This window comes from Grus americana, chromosome 23 (genome assembly GCF_028858705.1).
Source record: "Grus americana isolate bGruAme1 chromosome 23, bGruAme1.mat, whole genome shotgun sequence".
NCBI lineage: Eukaryota > Metazoa > Chordata > Aves > Gruiformes > Gruidae > Grus > Grus americana.
In genome coordinates this window covers 4,701,736-4,719,828 of record NC_072874.1, presented here as the reverse complement: position 1 = coordinate 4,719,828, position 18,093 = coordinate 4,701,736, and the positions used below count along the sequence as shown (strand labels likewise).

Below are 18,093 nucleotides of genomic sequence, written 5' to 3'. Positions count from 1 at the left end.
ACGTAACGGGGAGCCAATGCGCATGCGCGGAGGGCGAGGCATAGCCAACCCGACCCCCACGCGTGCGCACTGACCACCATCGCCTCCCCGCTCCTAGTGCTACGGCCCATGCGCAGAAGGGTCTGTTTGCGCCCCTCTCCGCCTGCACCCAGTGCGCCTGCGCGCGGCCGCGCTGTCTCATGATTCTGCTGGAGCGCATCAGCTGAGCCCCGCGCATGCGCAGTGCGCGCGGCTCGGCGGCTGGCTGGTGGCGTTTGGGGCTGTTTGCGGCCAACGGTCGTTCCCCGCCCTCAGGTAAACGGAGTCGCGGCGTGAGGCGCCGCTTCGGGGCGGGAGCGCTCCCCAGGCAGGGCGGGACGGTGCCTTGTTTCCCTCCCGGATGTCCCCGGCCTCAGGCGCGGGAGGGCGGCGGGGCCCCCTCCGAGGGCTGGGTGCGCTGCCCGGCAGTGTGTTCGCCTCAGCTCTGAGGCCGGCGCCGCTCCAGCGGTGTCCCGGGTGGGTGTCGGTGGCCAGATTCTGTCCGCTGCTCTGCTCGCTCGTCCTTCGGGAAGAGGCCGTGGCTGTGGGATTTTCAGGTAGCATGTAGCAGTTTTAACCTCCCTCCCACCATGCGCATTGCTGCATGCCAGCCCTTGATGTGCGACGGCTCTCCTGTTTGATAGAAAACGTCCCTTTTTCTTGTCTAGTTCTTCACAGTGCTGAAAAATGTCAGGTTTTCTTGAGAGCTTGAGGTGCTCGGAGTGTGTGGACTGGGGAGAGAAACGAAACACGATCGCTTCTGTTGCTGCGGGAGTGCTGGTACGTTCAGCTTCTCTTACGCTGCTTTCGGGCTTTTTGGATATAGTCAGCTGTTGATGGGCTAAAAATTATTAGGTGTTTGGAAGTAAAAGGAAGAACAGGGAGGGATACGTTGTCCTTGTGTGTAGCCGCAGAGTTAAGGACAAAATCTGCTCTGGGTGCTACTATGTGTTACTTAAATTTCACAGTTTCTACCTATGTAATACCTATTGGGAGTAGCCAAATCTCTGGCTTTGCATTTAACCTTGTTCCTAAGTTGACAGCAAAACTAGTTATGCTATTAGTTGACTCCAGGTTGGAGACTGTAAAAATGATTTTATACATTAACGTTATTTTTTCTAGAGCAATCTTACATACGGTTAAAAGGCTTGTGTATGTATTTTAAGCTATTGAGCTCTTTCTTCTTTCTTTTTAATAGTTTTTTACAGGTTGGTGGATAATCATAGATGCAGCTGTAAAATACCCTAAAGTGGAAGACTTCAACCATTCATACCATGCTTGTGGGGTTATAGCCACAATTGCATTCCTAATGTAAGTGTAATTTCAGATCAGAGCTACGGACTCCTAGAACTTACTTATGCAATTCATAAAAGAACACATAGTTTTTAAATAGAGTGGTAACTAAGAATAACAGATCAAGTTTCCGAGTATCTCTAATATCTTTCTTATATTTGTTGATATTTACAGTAAGGAACCATTTTTTAAAAAAATGTGTTATACAGATCTAAGTCTTATTAGTCTCTGGAAAAATGCTTTTTTAAGTTTTATTCTTGTCCTCCTTTAAAAAAATACCAAAAAATGCAAGAAAGACATCATCCTTTTCATATAGATTTCTGAGAAGTTTCTCTGTTGCTTTGTAAACACTTCTTGCTTTACCTTTGCTTACCCAGTTTGGTCCTGTTTTGCTTGTACAGGATCAACGCGGTGTCTAATGGACAAGTGCGGGGTGACAGTTACAGTGAAGGCTGTCTAGGACAAACAGGTACGGTGGCATTGGAAGAGTCATGAGGACTGTACCGGTGTGCACGTTGTGTATCTGTGCATAGCCCTGTGTGTCACAGAAGGTGAAACAAATGCGGGCACAGGCGCAAAACATCCCTACGTCTTTTTCAAGGTGCTCGGATCTGGCTGTTCATCGGTTTTATGATGGCTTTTGGATCTCTGATTGCTTCCATGTGGATCCTTTTTGGAGGCTACGTTGTTAAAGGTAAGCTACAGCATGGAATGTGACCTGATCCGTTTTCGAAAGTTTAAAGTATTTTAAATACTGAATTTTAGAACTTAGTTTCTAGGCAGGCCCAGTTCCCTACCCCATTCCATACTATCTATTATTATTGGGATGGATTTTATCTATGTCTCGGTCACAAACTTCCAACTAGCCTCATTAGAAACACAGGTCGTGGTCAACTGGGAACTGTACTGATATAATTAAACTGCTGCAGTTATATGGGAATAATTCCCTGGGTGAACACTTATTCCCAGAATAAAAATTACTAATTTTGTGCAAATTGCTTCTAAAGCTTATATACTAAATTAGCAAAGGGAAAGAAAAAATTCACATTGCCTATTTAAATTCACACCTTAACATGTACCACGGTAACTTTTTGTGAAGACAAGTCTTGAGAGCCATGAAAACTGCGGTGTGTTGTTTTTCAAATGGAAGTAAGGTCACTTAAGTACCTGTAAAGACACTACTGCTTGTACCTGGAGCTGAAGCGAATTTCAGGTCAGGGCACGTTGGTGGGTTTGTTTAATTTACATTCCCGTCAGCTTTGGCCTTACTCAAGTCCCAGGGGATTTTCAGGGAAACTGAGGCGCATTAGTTGCTACTAATGTCTGCTCCCGTTTTGTATATTGTTGTTATATATAGGTTTATATACTTACACATGTATACATTCCAAACAGCGTGTGCAATCCCATGCGATAATTACAGCATTTGAGATGCACATTTTGGGTTAGAGAACAGGAGAGGCTTCTTTTATTTGGAAAGCTAAATGATTTGGAGGGGCACAAAAAACATTGAATTAACTTTCCAGTGAGGTGAGGCTTTTGCTTGTCTTGTGTGTCACGCAACTGAGCAGCAGAGATTGCTTCGCAGTGCACGGACTCCACGTGTTCGTATTTAAATGAAACTGTTTATCTTTGCTATCGTAGCGCAACTTAGTGTTTCTGAAATGTCAGAGGTGGGATATTCTTGAAAATGACTTCCAAAAAATTTATGGAGATTTTTTTCTTTTGTTAGAAAAACCAGTAGTATACCCAGGAATAGCTGTGTTTTTCCAGAATGCGTTCATCTTTTTTGGGTAAGACTATTTTCCTTTGTTAATTTCTTATTTAATTTGTTTATAATGATTAAAACTGAAACATGCTGTCATCTGTTTTTTCTTAAGCCCTGTCTTGTAACAAGACATGGGTGAATAAACTGCTGGGGAGGGCAGGAGATGTCTGGGATCTGTCTGCATAGGTTTCAATTTTGTAAATTGAATTTACAAATAACACAGCTTGCTCCCTGAAATCATGTAGTTAAAATACTAGGTATTTGATTTGCTCCATTATGTACTCATGTCCCTTTATTCTGTTTTAAACAGAGGACTGGTCTTCAAATTTGGTCGCACGGAAGATTTGTGGCAATGAACATGCCTGTGGAAGTGCATCGGCCAGGCTGGTTTTTTAACTGCACGCTCCCTGGATTTTGTAAAACCATTTTGTAAACGGTGATCTTCAATAGTGTCTAACGATAAAACAAGGAAAACTTAAATCATAGCACTAAAACTTCTGGTTCTATTCTGTTTAATTTTTTTACTCTTGTTATGTTGATTTAAATGTTGTCATGTTTTTGACAAATGTAAAATGGCTACAAGTAACAATGGAAGTGACTTTTATGATACAGTGTTTCGCTGTAAGTAAACAGTATAGTGGAAAATGGGTATATTTAACCAGCTGTTTCTATGATGTTATTTACAATCCAAGACTTACTAAAAATGCTTTAAAGCAACTTTTTAACATATATTTATTAAATATTTCCTATATCTGGACAATATAGCCATTTCTTCAATTTCAAAACTTACTGGTGTGTGGCTTTTCTTGCGCAATATAGAACTGTGCTGCTTTGGGACTTTTTTTCCCCCCTCCCTATTTATTTTATCTTATGGCGATAATAAGTAACAACTTACTGTTGCTGTGGATGACACTGTAGAGGCACAAGTACAAATTGCGCTTGCGCAATATAGAACTGTGCTGCTTTGGGACTTTTTTTCCCCCCTCCCTATTTATTTTATCTTATGGCGATAATAAGTAACAACTTACTGTTGCTGTGGATGACACTGTAGAGGCACAAGTACAAATTGCGTAGTGGCTCTAGATGGAAGTAGCTCATCCCCAAAGCTTGCTGTCAACTATTTTCTAACCACTGTAAAACAAAGGAAGGGTACTATTCTTCAGAGCAGAGTTCTCTGGCAAAGAGTTCTCCTCACAGCAGGGACAGTCACTACCAGGGAGAATTTTGATCCAGTGGCACGCTCACTTGAGGTGAGAGAGCTCTTCCTGTACCTGCCCCTTCCTATATGTTCACCCAGGAGCAAGAAATCAACAATAAAAGACACGTAGGGAAAAGGGAGCGAATAAAATACTATTCCTTAAAAGCACATCTGCTAGAAAACAGCAGAAGCCATTTGTGTTGCAGCAGTTATGTTTGGTTGGTTGCTGGAAAGTTAAACAACTGAAGTGCACAAGTTGAGCCGGGATTACACTACTACACAGGTAAGTAGTGTGTAAACTGTGAGACAGTGCGACTCTGTAAGCGTGCATCCAGGCTGAGTGTCACCATCAGCTGGCAGGAGCTGTGGGCAGCCGAAATGCTCAGCAGATCACTGGCTATTTTGTGACAAAATAAGAAAAACTGGCCCTTCCTCCGCAAGTAACTTTTCATTACTGGAAACCTGTCTGGCACTTCTGTAACTGTCGTGATCTACTTTGGTTAATGCCTAACGAATGAATCGAGGTCAGCAGGCATTACTGCAGCCAGCATCAAAGAACTCCTGCTTTGTCTTCAATGTTACACTTTCCTCATTATTTAATTTTTAAGCACATGCGCTGAACAAATAAAAAACAATCACGCTTTGATTTTTTTATTATGTAAGCATTTTTGAAAGAGTTTTTCTATGTCAACTAGTTTGAAACAAAGAAGAAACACTGAGGATTGCAATCCATTTAAAAACAGAGGTTTGTTGGCACAGAATCCTCTGCCTCATCAGGCCCTAGCTCCCATGCCAGCTTGTCTCCGAGCAAAGACACTCCAGAAATGCGGTACCAAGGACTGTTCCCTCGGCCTCTCCAGTCGTCTGCACCCTGACCCCGCAGTGGTGCGGGCTGTCCCTGCCCAGACAGGCTGTTCTGAGGTTTGCTGCCGAGTCTTAAATACCAGTAATATGATTGATGTCAGGGGCAGCGTCCACAAGCAGAACAATTTAACTTCTTGCCATTTGAACTTCCAAAGAGGTAGCCCGAGCCAAGGAATTACAGATTTTTCTTTAAGCAGTCAGATAACTCGGAGTTCAGTCTGGCAAGATGCAGAGTTCTGGCCCTGATCCAGCTCACTCATCAAGTCCTTGCTTAACAAGGCTTTCAACAGAATTAATTTAGCTTAAAAACAAGTACTTTAACACTTCACTAGATAAGAATGAGTACGTACTCCTTGAAAAATTATACTTTAAAATACATATTTTGGCTTTTAAACTTGGGAGCTTAATGTTTCCAAGCCTTTTGATTGATAAGCCATTATAGTAATGAATACAGCCAAGGTTTTTGTACATATCCTACAATAAAATACTTAAGGTAAGACTCACAAAGCGGAAAAGCAAAATACACTGTAAGATTGCATCTGTAAATTTACACCCTGTACCTTTCAAGAATAACTAGAACAGTTTATTACTAATTTTTGTGTGTGTCCATTGGGATGGCTTTTCGGAGCCTGAGAATTGATACCGAAGTGCTCTTTCAGCCCAGCATAGCTATTATTTGTTTTCTCTGGGGACAAATAAGAAAAGCTTATCTTGGTCAAATCTGTCATCTGGGTTCCTCCATTCAAAATCCAACAGCCAAATGGGGAAACTGTGAAGACAAACATTTTTGTATCAGAACATTTCATGCAGCAAATCATCATGTGAAAAAGGCAATGGAAAAACCTTACTAGAAGCTTATTCTCATCCATTTCTTCTTTCTGTAATTCAGATAGAGGATCACATTCAGCACCTAATGGTGCTTACCTCATGGCAGCAAAGCTCAGAACGCAATGAGTTCACCCATTTCAAACAGGGCATCCAAAACCTACTGTGAAAGGGAATTATCTCCCCCCCCTTTTTTTTTTAATTCAAATACCTGAAGTTCTTCATTAAGGTCAACAAGGTGCTATACATACTCCCACACAGGTAATTTTACATTGAAACTTACCTCCCAATAAAACTGGTCTTCGAAGTACTTTGATACGGGGATGGTCTTAAACAGTTTGAGGTTTAAGATTAAACCTGTTTGTAAAAACACATATATCCAATATAAATACATAGATCAGGGAAAGCGGAGGATTGTGTGTAACTGGAGGTTTCAGTAACACACATCCAAATGTAACACAGATCAAAACAACAAACTCAGAACTAAATGTTTCAGCAGAGTCCCTTGACTCAAGCTGACCTTAAATACAAAGAAAGAAGCTTGCCAGGATCAAGGCTTGTGTCATTAAAAATTAATTACTCTAGGTAAAACCCCGTTAAACAGCCTGCCAGATTCTAAAAATACATCAAAAATCACTAACTTCTTGCATGAAAAAGGCCTGTGGATTTAAAGCAATTGGGCTTATCAGCACTGTTGCTTGGGATTTCAGATGGAAACATCTAGATTTTTAAATAATCGGTTAAACACTGATTATTTTAGCTGAATATTTTTTGAAAAATCTGCTTGATTACCTCAACTTCTTAATTAAACTTAGGGTAATGCAAAGATTTTGGATCAGTTAAAAGCACCAAATAAAATAATTTTAGAGTATATTTCACAGTAATTTTCATCTGCCAGATGAAAGACAGAATTAACAGCTACAGAAAAAGAGCAGCTGCCATAAACCAGAATGTCACATGGGAAACACATGAGCCCTGATGATCCCAAACCACTGGTGATCAAAGGCCTAGTGCTCGGCTGATGCAACTGAGCTACTGACGTTAGCGAAACTTTGCAGATTTATACCGACTGGCCCAAAAAGTGACAAGCTTTAGATAGCATTTTTCTGTCACTAAGACAATACCCAAATGTAAAAATATTTTCACCGTCACACATCTCCCGTCTGAAATCTGAAGGCAGCTGTTAAGCATCTGTTAAAATCAACTTCATCAATGAAAGAATGGTGCTACTAAGTTATTTATGTTGAATGTATCTCTTCAAAAGACTGGCTTTGAAGAGTCCCTGGCATTATGTTTCCCATAGCTTCTTCTACAAATAATTTACCCACAGAAACACACTTTAGAGCCCCAGTTAAACTGGCCTCTTTCTGGAAAGGGTTGCACTGACATGATAGCAGGTGCAATAAGATGATGTACCCCTTGCCGCAAGGAAATGAGCAAGATATCACTGAAACGTGTTTTTCAATACTGACCTGTAATAAAACCTGCTACCAGGGCAACACTGATGGTCAGGCAGAAGGCACCAATACGAATCATGACCAAATAACCCAGTCTGAAAAGAAAAACAGGCATTTCACATTAAGATTGTGAATGAATTTGTATCTACACAGCATTGTACATAAAAACCTCTCACAGAAATTCTGTTATTCTCGAATCTCTCTGCAGCTGCAGATAGATGTTTTAGGGGATGCTATCAGAAGCCTAATACAGACTTTAGAGGATATATTTTGCCCTTAGAAACGATCATTGTGGTACTAAAACTTCCTTAAATTTATTTGTTTCAATAAGAATATGATGAGAAGTGTAAGGTCCTTACACTGCACTGTGATTCACCCCTGCGTAAACTAAGAAAAATCAAAGAACTTCTCGTATGACACATCAGCAGCTTGATTTTCAAAAATAAGATGCCAGTGCCAGACCAAAACAACCTATGGAGAATATCCTTAACTGAGCCCTTCAGCTTTTGCAGGGTGTCTCCCTGAGTATATTTTCCAGTTCAGAGTCCAAACTGGCTTGAGTCCAAACTAGCATTCTTGCCCCCGACTCAAAGCATCATTTGAAGAGAAATTATGATTTTTGCCCCCCCATATTAGCGTACAAAGCTCCCCAAAACACATATCAAAAGCCAAAATGAGTCTTGGAAGGATGCACACCCCCAGCCTTCATCTCCTATGGCTGCTGTATTTAATATCATAATAAAATGGGAGACAGAAAAAAGGACCAAAAGTTTTAATATTAAAGTTTTGATCCAAAGTCTGCTCAATTCTGAAAGTCTTTTTTATTGACTTTTTTGGACTTTAGAGATTATCTTAGGTTATCTGGTATAAAATGATTTATCTGTGATGACGTTCAGACTGTCTGTATGCATGAGAATTCTTCTCAGGGCACACTACAATAATGATTAGCTAAGCTTATTACATAATAGCAAGAATTTATGTACCTTGGTGAATTAGTCCAGTCTCTTATTACTAAGAGAACAACGTGGGCAAGGGCTCCAAGCACAGCAGGCAAGCCAAAAGTGAAATGAACTCCAGAGGTATCATGAATCTTGAGAGCAGGAGTCAAGCATCTCTGGGAAGAAGAAAAGGTTTAATTGATACACAGAAACACAAGTTGATAATAGGATATTGTCTATTGCAGACCTAGAAAATGAGCTTTGGTCTTGCAAGTCGCAATCCTGCACTCCACTCAAAGGACTTCAGGTTTCCTAGCTTTAATCTCTTTGAAAGAGAGGTTTCCCTTGAAGTATACTACATTTGAAAAGAAGTTTATACAGCTTATACAAAAACAATTTCAGGTTTTGAGTATTACCTCTAAACAGTAAGATCCTAATACGGCTATCACACTGGAGAGCAGACCCAAAATCATTGCAATCCAAGGATACTCGATACTGTGTGCTGTATAAGTAACAGTGATCCCACCAGCTAGCACTGCACTGTGGATATGAGTCTGTAAAATAAAACAACAAAAACACAGAGTGAGAATTCAGTCATCACTTAGACCACCCCGATATCATAGATGGCTATTCTCATGCAAGTGCAATCTCTGTAGGGCAAATTTGGGCCTCTGTATCCTCTGAATTACAATCTGAGAACATAATTTCTAAGTTAGAGCTTCAATGTTCTGCTTGGGAGTCTAAGAATGGCTGACAGGCTGAAAAACTGGACTTGTTTTTACTTAATAGCTATTATACTTTCAGTGGATTACTGAAAGTAACAGAAAAATATCTTCTCCACGCAGTGATTTTCTTTGATGTCTTACCATTCTGAATTTTCCGTCCTTTGTGGTCAGAACAGACAACATGAAGGCAGTTACAGCACTCACTGCAAGGGCGAAGTAGGTGTTGCAGATTGCTTTCGTCTTGTTGTCCACAACTAGTACAGAATTGAAGCTTGGCCAGAACACCCAGAGAAAGAGAGTGCCTTGGAGACAAAGACAAGCAGCTATCACTACCTGCTCCATAACACAGCGAATCCACCACAGGCTGTCTCTGGAGGGCTCTGGCCCACATTTTGCATTCTCTATAATTCCCATACTGTAAACAAAGGACAACACTTCACAATGCAGACAGCCCTGAGAGTTCCCTGCTATACCAACACCTTCCTAGAAACAACCACTGTAATGTCAGAAATACAGGCTGAGGCACAGGTCTACCAGGTCTTCACAAAGTTGAAGGTAGGATCAGCTTTGTCCTATCTATCGTCCCCTTAAACACAGGTTCAGATACAAGTGGGAACAATTCCACTGTTGATTTCCAATCAATCAGCATCCTGCCTGTTCTGTACAGGCACCAGGGGCTTGTTGCTTGGCCGAAATTTCTACTCCTTTTCATGGAACTGTGGAATAACTGTTCAAAACCAGCTGCAAGAGAGAATGAAAACAAGCCCAGGAGGAAGAGAAAACAGCTCATGTGCTACAAATCACTATAAAGAAACCCAAGGTGCACTTTGGAATGTCTTTTACCTTGGTTGCCAGTACGACTGGTACTGGTTGTCTTGCCTCCTGGCAGGGTTTGAAGAGAAAAAGCAGATGAGCTGAATCATAAGAACAGAATCCTCTCTACCTCTACTGGGATTACTCCAGAGGAGGGCTAACGACCAATAACATGAGCTGAGGTGACCATGCTTCACCAACTCAGCTATACACAGCTTAACTTTCTTGTTATTTGTGAAAGAGTTATCTACCAAATAGTTATTCCCTAGTAGGTCCAAAAGAACAATTCACTTTCCTCCTGCAAGATCACTGCAGCGTCACACTTTCATGACCACATAGGCTTCGCTAACAATAGGTACGAAAACAGGTTCTCCTGCTTCTATGACCTGGGCCCTAATTGTCAGCATTTAGGAATCTCAGCCCCTAAAAACAAGTTCACTGCTTGGCAGGATACATCTTTTCATAGGTGCGCATGGATACAGACGCATAGATCAAATTCCAACCAGCAGAGGGAAGTAGGTGGCCTCACACCAAGTCAACGTGACACATTGCTCTGAGTGCAGAGATGACAACGCAAACAAGCGACAGTTTATTTTGCCTCATCCAGTCATTATATTTTGCTGTCCAGTCAACTTCCATAGCTAATGTTCTGTTCTTCATGCTACAGAGGTACCAGAGCCTTGTGCAATTCACCTCACAGTAAAATTTTAAGTGTTCTTTTTCAAGTCAGTGAAGAAGTGACACAGGCATTGTCACTATAAAGCACAATGGTTAAATCCAGCTTCTAGCAACCCTGGCAGCTACTGCTTTTGTACAAGTTTATCTTGGCTCCTTGAAAATTGCTAATTTTCACCCATTCAGTGCACCAAGGCAGTGACGAGGCTTTGGGCAACGTGGTTTAGTGGAGGGTGTCCCTGCCCACAGCAGGGGGGTTGGAACTAGATGATCTTTAAGGTCCCTTCCAACCCAAACCATTCTACGATTCTATGATAACCATGCCTCTCAGACAGAAGAGGCAATTCAAAACCTATGGTAGCAGTGAGGTCTAGTGGAATGATCCGCACTATGACAATCTTATTCCCATTGACTAGGTAGTTAGTCAGTCATTTAAAAAAAAAAAAAGGTAAAAAAATCTACTAATGACATTGAAGCATTCTTATGAGTATCTGCTCATCTATGGAAATAAGTGTCTCAATATGAGTCCAAAGATGGGTGAAGACCTCAGCACCCTTCACACAGCCCTCAGAAGCAGGATGCAAAAAGGAGCTATGAGGAATTTGCCTGCCTTTCTACCCAGGTTACCTCAGGAATTTTTCAAGATATGGCAATATAATTACTCGAAATAGCAAGCACATGGTTGTAGCAAGCTGCACTAAAATTATAATGAAGGCTTAACAGTATCTTGATGAGTTAGATTAAAATCCTGATCTCCTCAAATTCTCCAGCAAACCAAGAACTCCAGGGACTCAAAAGAGCAGCATTTAAATTTCTCTTTCCCTAAACTGGGCGAAGACTGACCAAAAATTAGACTCTGTGGGCCTTTGCAGAAAGATCTTAGTTCAGCTGGTGGCAGTTACATAACAGAAGCCATAATAATAAAGAAACCAAATTGCTTTTTTAAGAAAAAGAATGGAACTCCTATAGATTCACTTTATCATCACTCCGATCCTTTCTCATGTGCCTGTATCATATTCCCCACCCTTCATCAGGCTTTTATCTTCTCATTTACATTAGTAGGCAGGGACTGCCTTTTTATATCTCTGTACAGCACCTTGCAAAACAAAACTGAACTTTGGCCCCAGCTGGGAACTGAAAGCACTACTGAAATACAAGTAATGAGCTCAACTTTGGCGCATAGGTCCCTTACCAATCTGCCTATGCAAGCCCAAAGGGGACAACTTAGCTGGGAGAGGGAACAGTTAACCTGGCAGAACCTTTATGCTGAGACTGACAAGAGCAAACTAAGCCACAGCCGTTGCAGGAGTGGCTTATGTGCCTGGCAGGAAACACACCGAGACTTCACCAACTCACTGTCAGAAACAACGACCACAGCAGCAGCACTTTTCGATGGTTCGCTGCATTCAGACCTGCACTTTGGATGCAAAAGCTTCAGTGTGCTGTGGTCAGGCCTCAAAAACCTTCCTTATGTTCTCACTGCAATCTCTTCTTCCAAATGAGATGTTAAAGCAAACGCCTTACCCAACATTGAGAATAAATCTGACTTTGAGGTACTCGCATTCTTCTTAGAGCTTGGTGATGGCTCAGAGAAGCGTGAGGAGACTGCCAGACTGAAGTAGGCTCCAAACAGGTGAACATGCATCAAGCTGATATTGTCTGGAACCTGTATCAATAGAATAATCAAATCTGTGGTTTATTTCATCCCACAGGAAGCCTTCGGTGCAGTTCCAGATGTATTTGCTCATGTAACCTTCCTATAAGCAATTTATTTTCACAGTCCCTCAGTTTATGCATGAGTTAGTTATGCAAGATTAAGTTATCTGAATTCAATGCAGCTCATAAACACACAATTCATATACTGAGAGTTTGGAGTTTTTACATTGTACATTAAACGCAGGTCTGACATTGCTGTCCATGCTGGGCTGGAATACCATTCACACTGGAAATCACATCGGAAAAAAACCAATTAGTGCCTTAGCATAGGTCAAGGCTTTCATTCGTGTGTTGGGGATGGTCAGGGCACGGGCAAGGCCAAATGCACTACATCCCAATCCATCAGATCAGCTTCCCCTTTAAGGCCAAGAATATAAGGCCAAGATATAGCCAATTATATAGATATAGAGTATGCAGGGTTTGGAGATCGATGTCCTTAAGTATATTCCCAAAGTCAGACTTCATCTCTTAATGAAAACATAGCCACAATCTAATTGAGATGAGATAAAAGACACTGCTGTTCCTGTCAGCAGAGCACTGACAAACCACCTAAAGGCAACATTCCGAAGCCCCAGTGAAATTTACCCCCATGTGCCCGGAAATCATACTACTGTACCTGCAGGAACATGTTGTTGATCCATCTGCTCATACGGAAAAACATTATCTCCACAACTGTCATCAGAATTAACTGCATAGGATTAGTCTTCCCAAGAACAGCTCCAGTGGAGATGGCCACAGCTGTCATACTCACAGTAGCCTTTGTTATTCTGCAATAAAAGAAAGGAAAGAAGAAAATAATTCTGTAACGGGACACCACCAGGGCCAATGAAGAAAGAATTAAGTAAAATGTACTTAAAAACCCAAAGCCTTCTAAAACGTCCGCAAATATCACTGCGCTAATTCACAAATAGGTCCATATAACAAGGCATTATCCTCCACAAAGAGCAATCAGAAGTTCTAGATTATTCCAATTCTAACATGAACTAATTACCTTTTCAGACCATCTTCGTTTTCGCTTTGAAGAAGGAAAGCTAATAAACCTTCTATCAGCACGGAGCATTGGACACCAAGTACAATGATGAGAAGGTTGAATCCAGTGCTGCTAAATCCGTATCTTTTCAGAAATGTCAGGAAAAAGCCAAATCCAAAAATCACCATGTGGTTGACATCTTGAAAAACTGCATGACAGAAAAGACCAAGACAGCAATGAAGTTATTCATGCAGACTGGATTTCTGGTTTAAATAAATAAATAAATAAATCACAATTAACTAAGAAGCCTTTAGATAAAAATTCAGGTGCCATTATTAGTACTTGTACACATTTAGTACTTGTAAAGATTTCCAATCTATAAGTAATCAGAAAAACAATACCCTTGACCCTGAATTTATTTTTACAAAAAGTGATCAGAATGGGTGCCATAGGATGGGGGTTGAGGGGGTCAAAAAGCATGACAGAAATGAAGTACGTTTAGCAATGAAATTTGGACATTCATTTTTCCTGAGGTGAACTGAAAGAACTTAACTTGGACTTTTCAGGTAGAGTTGCTGTGAATTTGTGCTGATTCATTCCTTGAGGGCATTAGGGAAGAAATGAGTTACAAAGAGAAACCTGTATGATGTCCTCTTCTGGGTAGAAGGAAAAGGAGTAGAAATAGCAGTAGAAGGATTTAATATGGAAACCAGCACCACTGCATAAAAGGAAGAGGCTGTCCAAGACATAAGCACTTGGATCTGTAGGTCTGGAAGCGTCCCTCGGGACATGCTAACCGTCATATTCTCGCATGGTTGTGTCGCCCTGTACCTACAGCAAAATATCAAACTGCTGGTAAGTAGATCTCATTTTTCAAGCTCTAAAACAGGGAGGGTAGCACAAGGATGTCATGAAGATTGATCAGCTCATATTTGCACAACACTGTAAATACGTTACACATTATGGCCATAGCATAATCTGCTAATACGTTCCTTTCATCAGTGCACAAAACACAACTCCAGAATATATTTAAACCCTTAATTCCACTGTATTTACTTCATTTATTTACATCAAGCATTCAAATGGAAAATACTGTCATCCTGAATTCCTACTCTGTAGCACGACAATGCCTTCGCATGCCAAGACCTCACAGCATTAGGCACTCAACCCAGAGCAGTGCCTGCCTGCAGAAGTTTGTTACGTTCATAGGAGTCCAGATTACCACCGAAAACAGACCAGCAATGCAATTTAGTATCACTTATGTCTTAGTTCACTGTCTTTACCTTGATCTAAATAAATACACCCCATATATGGCAAGGCAGGGTACTCAGAGGGCAGTAAAAACATTCTACTTCTCACTAACAAATACACAGACCTGCTGAATCCCATCTCTGTCGCACTGCAAAATAGAAGCAGGCATTAACCCTTCCTTTCACAGTAAGGGTGCCAGTCTTACCTGGGTAGGAGATGCTTGATGAGGATGCATCACCAGTTGAGAAGAAAAAGAGGACAATGAAAACAGCTTCCAGAAAAAGGATTAGCCACGGCACATTATTTCGGAAGTTGCGGTATTTAGAAGGCATTGTGAACTACGCACAAACACATTAGTATTTTTTTCTATAAAACTGTTCCAGTAACCTCAAACGAATAGAAAAGGAGGTGTGGGGGGGCAGGAATAAAAACTCAGAGAGATAAAAAGCCCAAGAGACGTCAGCAAGGAACAGTTCCTTATCTGTGGCATGTCAGGAGCCCAAACTTACCACAACTGACATGGACTGAACTCAAAAAGTACTCATGAACGCAAACATACCAAGCTGTCAATACTGTAATGCTCAAGGATACCTCCCAAACAGTACGTCGGCTGCTGTTGAGCTGTACCTGTCACCTAAATGGCAAGTAAAGAACACAGACTCATATAAGAGCAGGATGTTGAAGTTTATGCAAAACCATTATTTATTTACATCGCTCCTATCCATCCTAGACCCGAGCCCCTTCATGTAAAGGTTGGGGCAGGTCCTGTTGAGATTCTCAATGTTTCTCAGGTTGGTTAGGATGCAGCTCTACACCCATGTCCCATGACAAAGCTCCTCATATGTGAATCCAACCCAACACCAGAGAATCAAGAATCTCTGGACACGTAAAGGAGATGTAGCATTTCCTACGCTACTTGTGAGATCAGCCTATTGTTGATCGTATGGCTATGGAAACAGCTCCAGTGGACACTCTGGAAGACCCTGGTAATCCCCAGGCCAGGAAGCCATAGGCAGACAGCACCGTTCAGAGTGCCACAGGCTTGTAAGTGAGAACCAAACCACAGACCTACATCCTCCTGATTCTTTAATTCAGCCCTAGCCCTCATCCAGAAGCGTATCAACATCTATTACCACGTTGAAGCTACAAGCTACCTGTTGCCTTAGAGCTTCTGAGCCTTTTGGTAGGACACAGGACTTTGTTGTTGGTTTTTTGGTTTGGTTTTTTTAATCAGGAGCCATTAAAATGAGCATTTTGGGCACACGAGCAGGGCTATACGGTGGAAGCTAACTATGTTCAGTACATCCCTAAGCACAGACATTGTAATTTGTTAGGTAAGATTATCTGGCTGTTCAGGACAATTTATGAATCCATACTATGAACATTACTATCTTCTCAGTACTCATCGTGCTTTTGGTAGACTGAACCCTTCTTTGTTCAGGTAGTCCAGGAGATTAAAGTACTGTAATTATGCCTCAGACTTTCTACTTTGAGGCCATTTCAAACCGAGTGCTGCGCTTTCGTGCTGGTGTTTGAGATAGTAACAAGGCATACGAATGGGTAGAAAGCCACCTACTGGTGACAGAAATATGTACCAGACAAAAACAGATGCAGAAAAATTCCAGTTCACTTGTATTTTAGGACATTCCTCCTGCAAACCCAGGCTGTATGGGACAATAGTAGGTTTGCATTTGTGGTGATAACTTGCACCTTCCTCACATGCAATACCGAATTGCTTTATCAGCTTTTACTTAGGCGTAATAAAACCATAATTTAAGTATCCTTACCCCAATTTCACAAACTCCTAAACAGCATTCAAAGGACTTTCCTAGACATGCAGAGCACTGCCCTGACTTTAGAAAAATCAACATGCAGCTCCTTTTATGGGAATTCTGTGATCACATGGGCAATTCAGACAGAACCAGAACATCTGGTGAACTTTCTCTAGACAAGATTAAGAGCTGAAACAGCAATTTAGAAATTGGTTTAGCTAACTAGTGCATTGTCTTTGTATGGTTTATAAATTTAATGTATCTAATTAGCTTTCACCTGTTTCCTGCAAGACAAACCCTTAGGACTCATACCCTGGATGAGAATGACCCAGAACTCCTTCCACCATTTTGCCCCGGTCAAATGAACAGAGTCAGCTCTTTTGCCACTTGTTCCCAAATCCCCTGTCAGCATTAACACTCAAGGAAAATACACCAAAGGCTAGGAACAGACCCACGTTTTTCCCTCAGGATGACATGCCGCACTGTAAATGCTGCTGCTCGGATTTCCAGCTTAAACTCCCTCCCAAACACAAAGACCTATCCTCGGTGATCTCAGACAGGGTTAAGTACAAAATAGCTTTCAAACCAGAGCTCCGCTACCAGCAAAACATCCCCACCGACTCGGCCAAGGGGACCAGCAGCCTCACACGCATTCCTCTGGGCCAGTTTTAACGCCCTATTGGGACCCACCCTGCTCAGACTCAGCCCAGCATCACGTAACCCTTGCTCAGGGAGGCCCGTTATCCCCTTGGGAGGCCTGGCAGGCCCAGGGCACCCAGCCCAACTGCGGGCAAGGACGGAGAAGAAGAGGCAGCAAGGAGAGACGCGTTGTGTCCCAGTCAGCCGAAGGGCGGACCGGGGGCCGGGGCGGGCCAGGCCGTACTGGCGGCCTCCCTCAGGCTCGGGGGCCTCCACTGATTCCCTCACGGTTTCCACCGTCCAAATGGGGGGTTTAGGCCTTGGGACGGGACTCTGCCGAGCGGCCCCCGGGTGAGGAGGCTCAAAGGCCGGGCACCGGGCCCTCAGCTGGCGGCGCAGGGAGGAGAGGGGGCGGCGCCCGGCCGTGACTAGGCAGCCCCGGGCGGTGGCGGTAGGACCGCCCCTCGCCTCCCATTGGCTGATCACTCGCCCCTCCCAACAGGCCTCCCTTAGGGACTAGCCTTCCATTGGCTGAAGACTGACTTCCCTCCTGACCTCTGATTGGCTCATCTCCAGCCACCGTCCGTCTTTGGGCCGATCGGGAAAAGAGAGGCCAAGTCGCCCCGCCCTCCTCGCTTCCTGCCCCGCGATTGGGCACATCGCTTGTCACTTTGTTTTAAGCGTCCTTTATTGGCCAGAGGAGTCCGTCAGTCACGTCGAGGGTTTTTTTTTTTTTTAAATCTTCTGGTGAGCTGTCAGCACAGGGCGCGACTAGCTGCCTCCGCTTACCTTTGCACCTGAGACTTTGCTTTTCCTTTCATAACACTCTATTTGTCAGCCAGGTTGTCAATCAAGTGTGACGGGCTGTACTTCAGTGCGACGGTGACAGAGGAAATTGAGCCCTCCTTTTTCCGTTTCCGAATGGATAGCTGAGCTGTCCTTTTATTTTTATTTTCCTGTTCCATTGGGCGGTCTTGCTGTCGATCACAAAACGGGGCGGGAAGCAGCCCAGAAGGACAGTAGGCGGGAGGAGAACAAAACCTACTCAGGGATTGGCCCACAAGCCATCAATTCACAAATCCTTCTTCTTGACGGGCTCTCGTGGCCGTCAATCAAGGTTGTGGGCGGGCCACTCGAGAGAGCGTGGGGTGGGACCAACTTTCTGATGTCGCGA

General features: G+C 42.7%; 2 protein-coding genes across 4 annotated transcripts; one reads left to right on the top strand and one right to left on the bottom strand.

The window, feature by feature from the left end:
* Positions 1-141: 141 nt before the first annotated feature.
* TMEM50A (transmembrane protein 50A) lies at positions 142-3,861 on the top strand. Of its 2 annotated transcripts, none has more exons than XM_054802097.1 (7): positions 142-294; positions 687-798; positions 1,217-1,329; positions 1,713-1,780; positions 1,913-2,005; positions 3,041-3,101; positions 3,387-3,861. In XM_054802097.1, the coding sequence occupies exons 2-7, from the start codon at positions 706-708 to the stop codon at positions 3,430-3,432; spliced, it is 474 nt and encodes a 157-aa protein (XP_054658072.1). In that variant the 5' UTR covers positions 142-294; positions 687-705; the 3' UTR covers positions 3,433-3,861. The 2 variants fall into 2 exon arrangements, with proteins under 2 accessions (XP_054658072.1, XP_054658073.1); XM_054802098.1 differs by lacking the exon at positions 142-294 and adding an exon at positions 333-575.
* Positions 3,862-4,909: 1,048 nt separating this feature from the next.
* RHCE (Rh blood group CcEe antigens) lies at positions 4,910-17,841 on the bottom strand. Of its 2 annotated transcripts, none has more exons than XM_054802091.1 (10): positions 17,709-17,841; positions 13,279-13,465; positions 12,904-13,054; positions 12,096-12,237; positions 9,225-9,385; positions 8,775-8,912; positions 8,404-8,534; positions 7,436-7,515; positions 6,247-6,320; positions 4,910-5,907 (listed from the first exon to the last, which is right to left on the bottom strand). In XM_054802091.1, the coding sequence occupies exons 2-10, from the start codon at positions 13,443-13,445 to the stop codon at positions 5,881-5,883; spliced, it is 1,071 nt and encodes a 356-aa protein (XP_054658066.1). In that variant the 5' UTR covers positions 13,446-13,465; positions 17,709-17,841; the 3' UTR covers positions 4,910-5,880. The 2 variants fall into 2 exon arrangements, with proteins under 2 accessions (XP_054658066.1, XP_054658065.1); XM_054802090.1 differs by lacking the exon at positions 17,709-17,841 and adding an exon at positions 14,714-17,286.
* Positions 17,842-18,093: the final 252 nt, after the last annotated feature.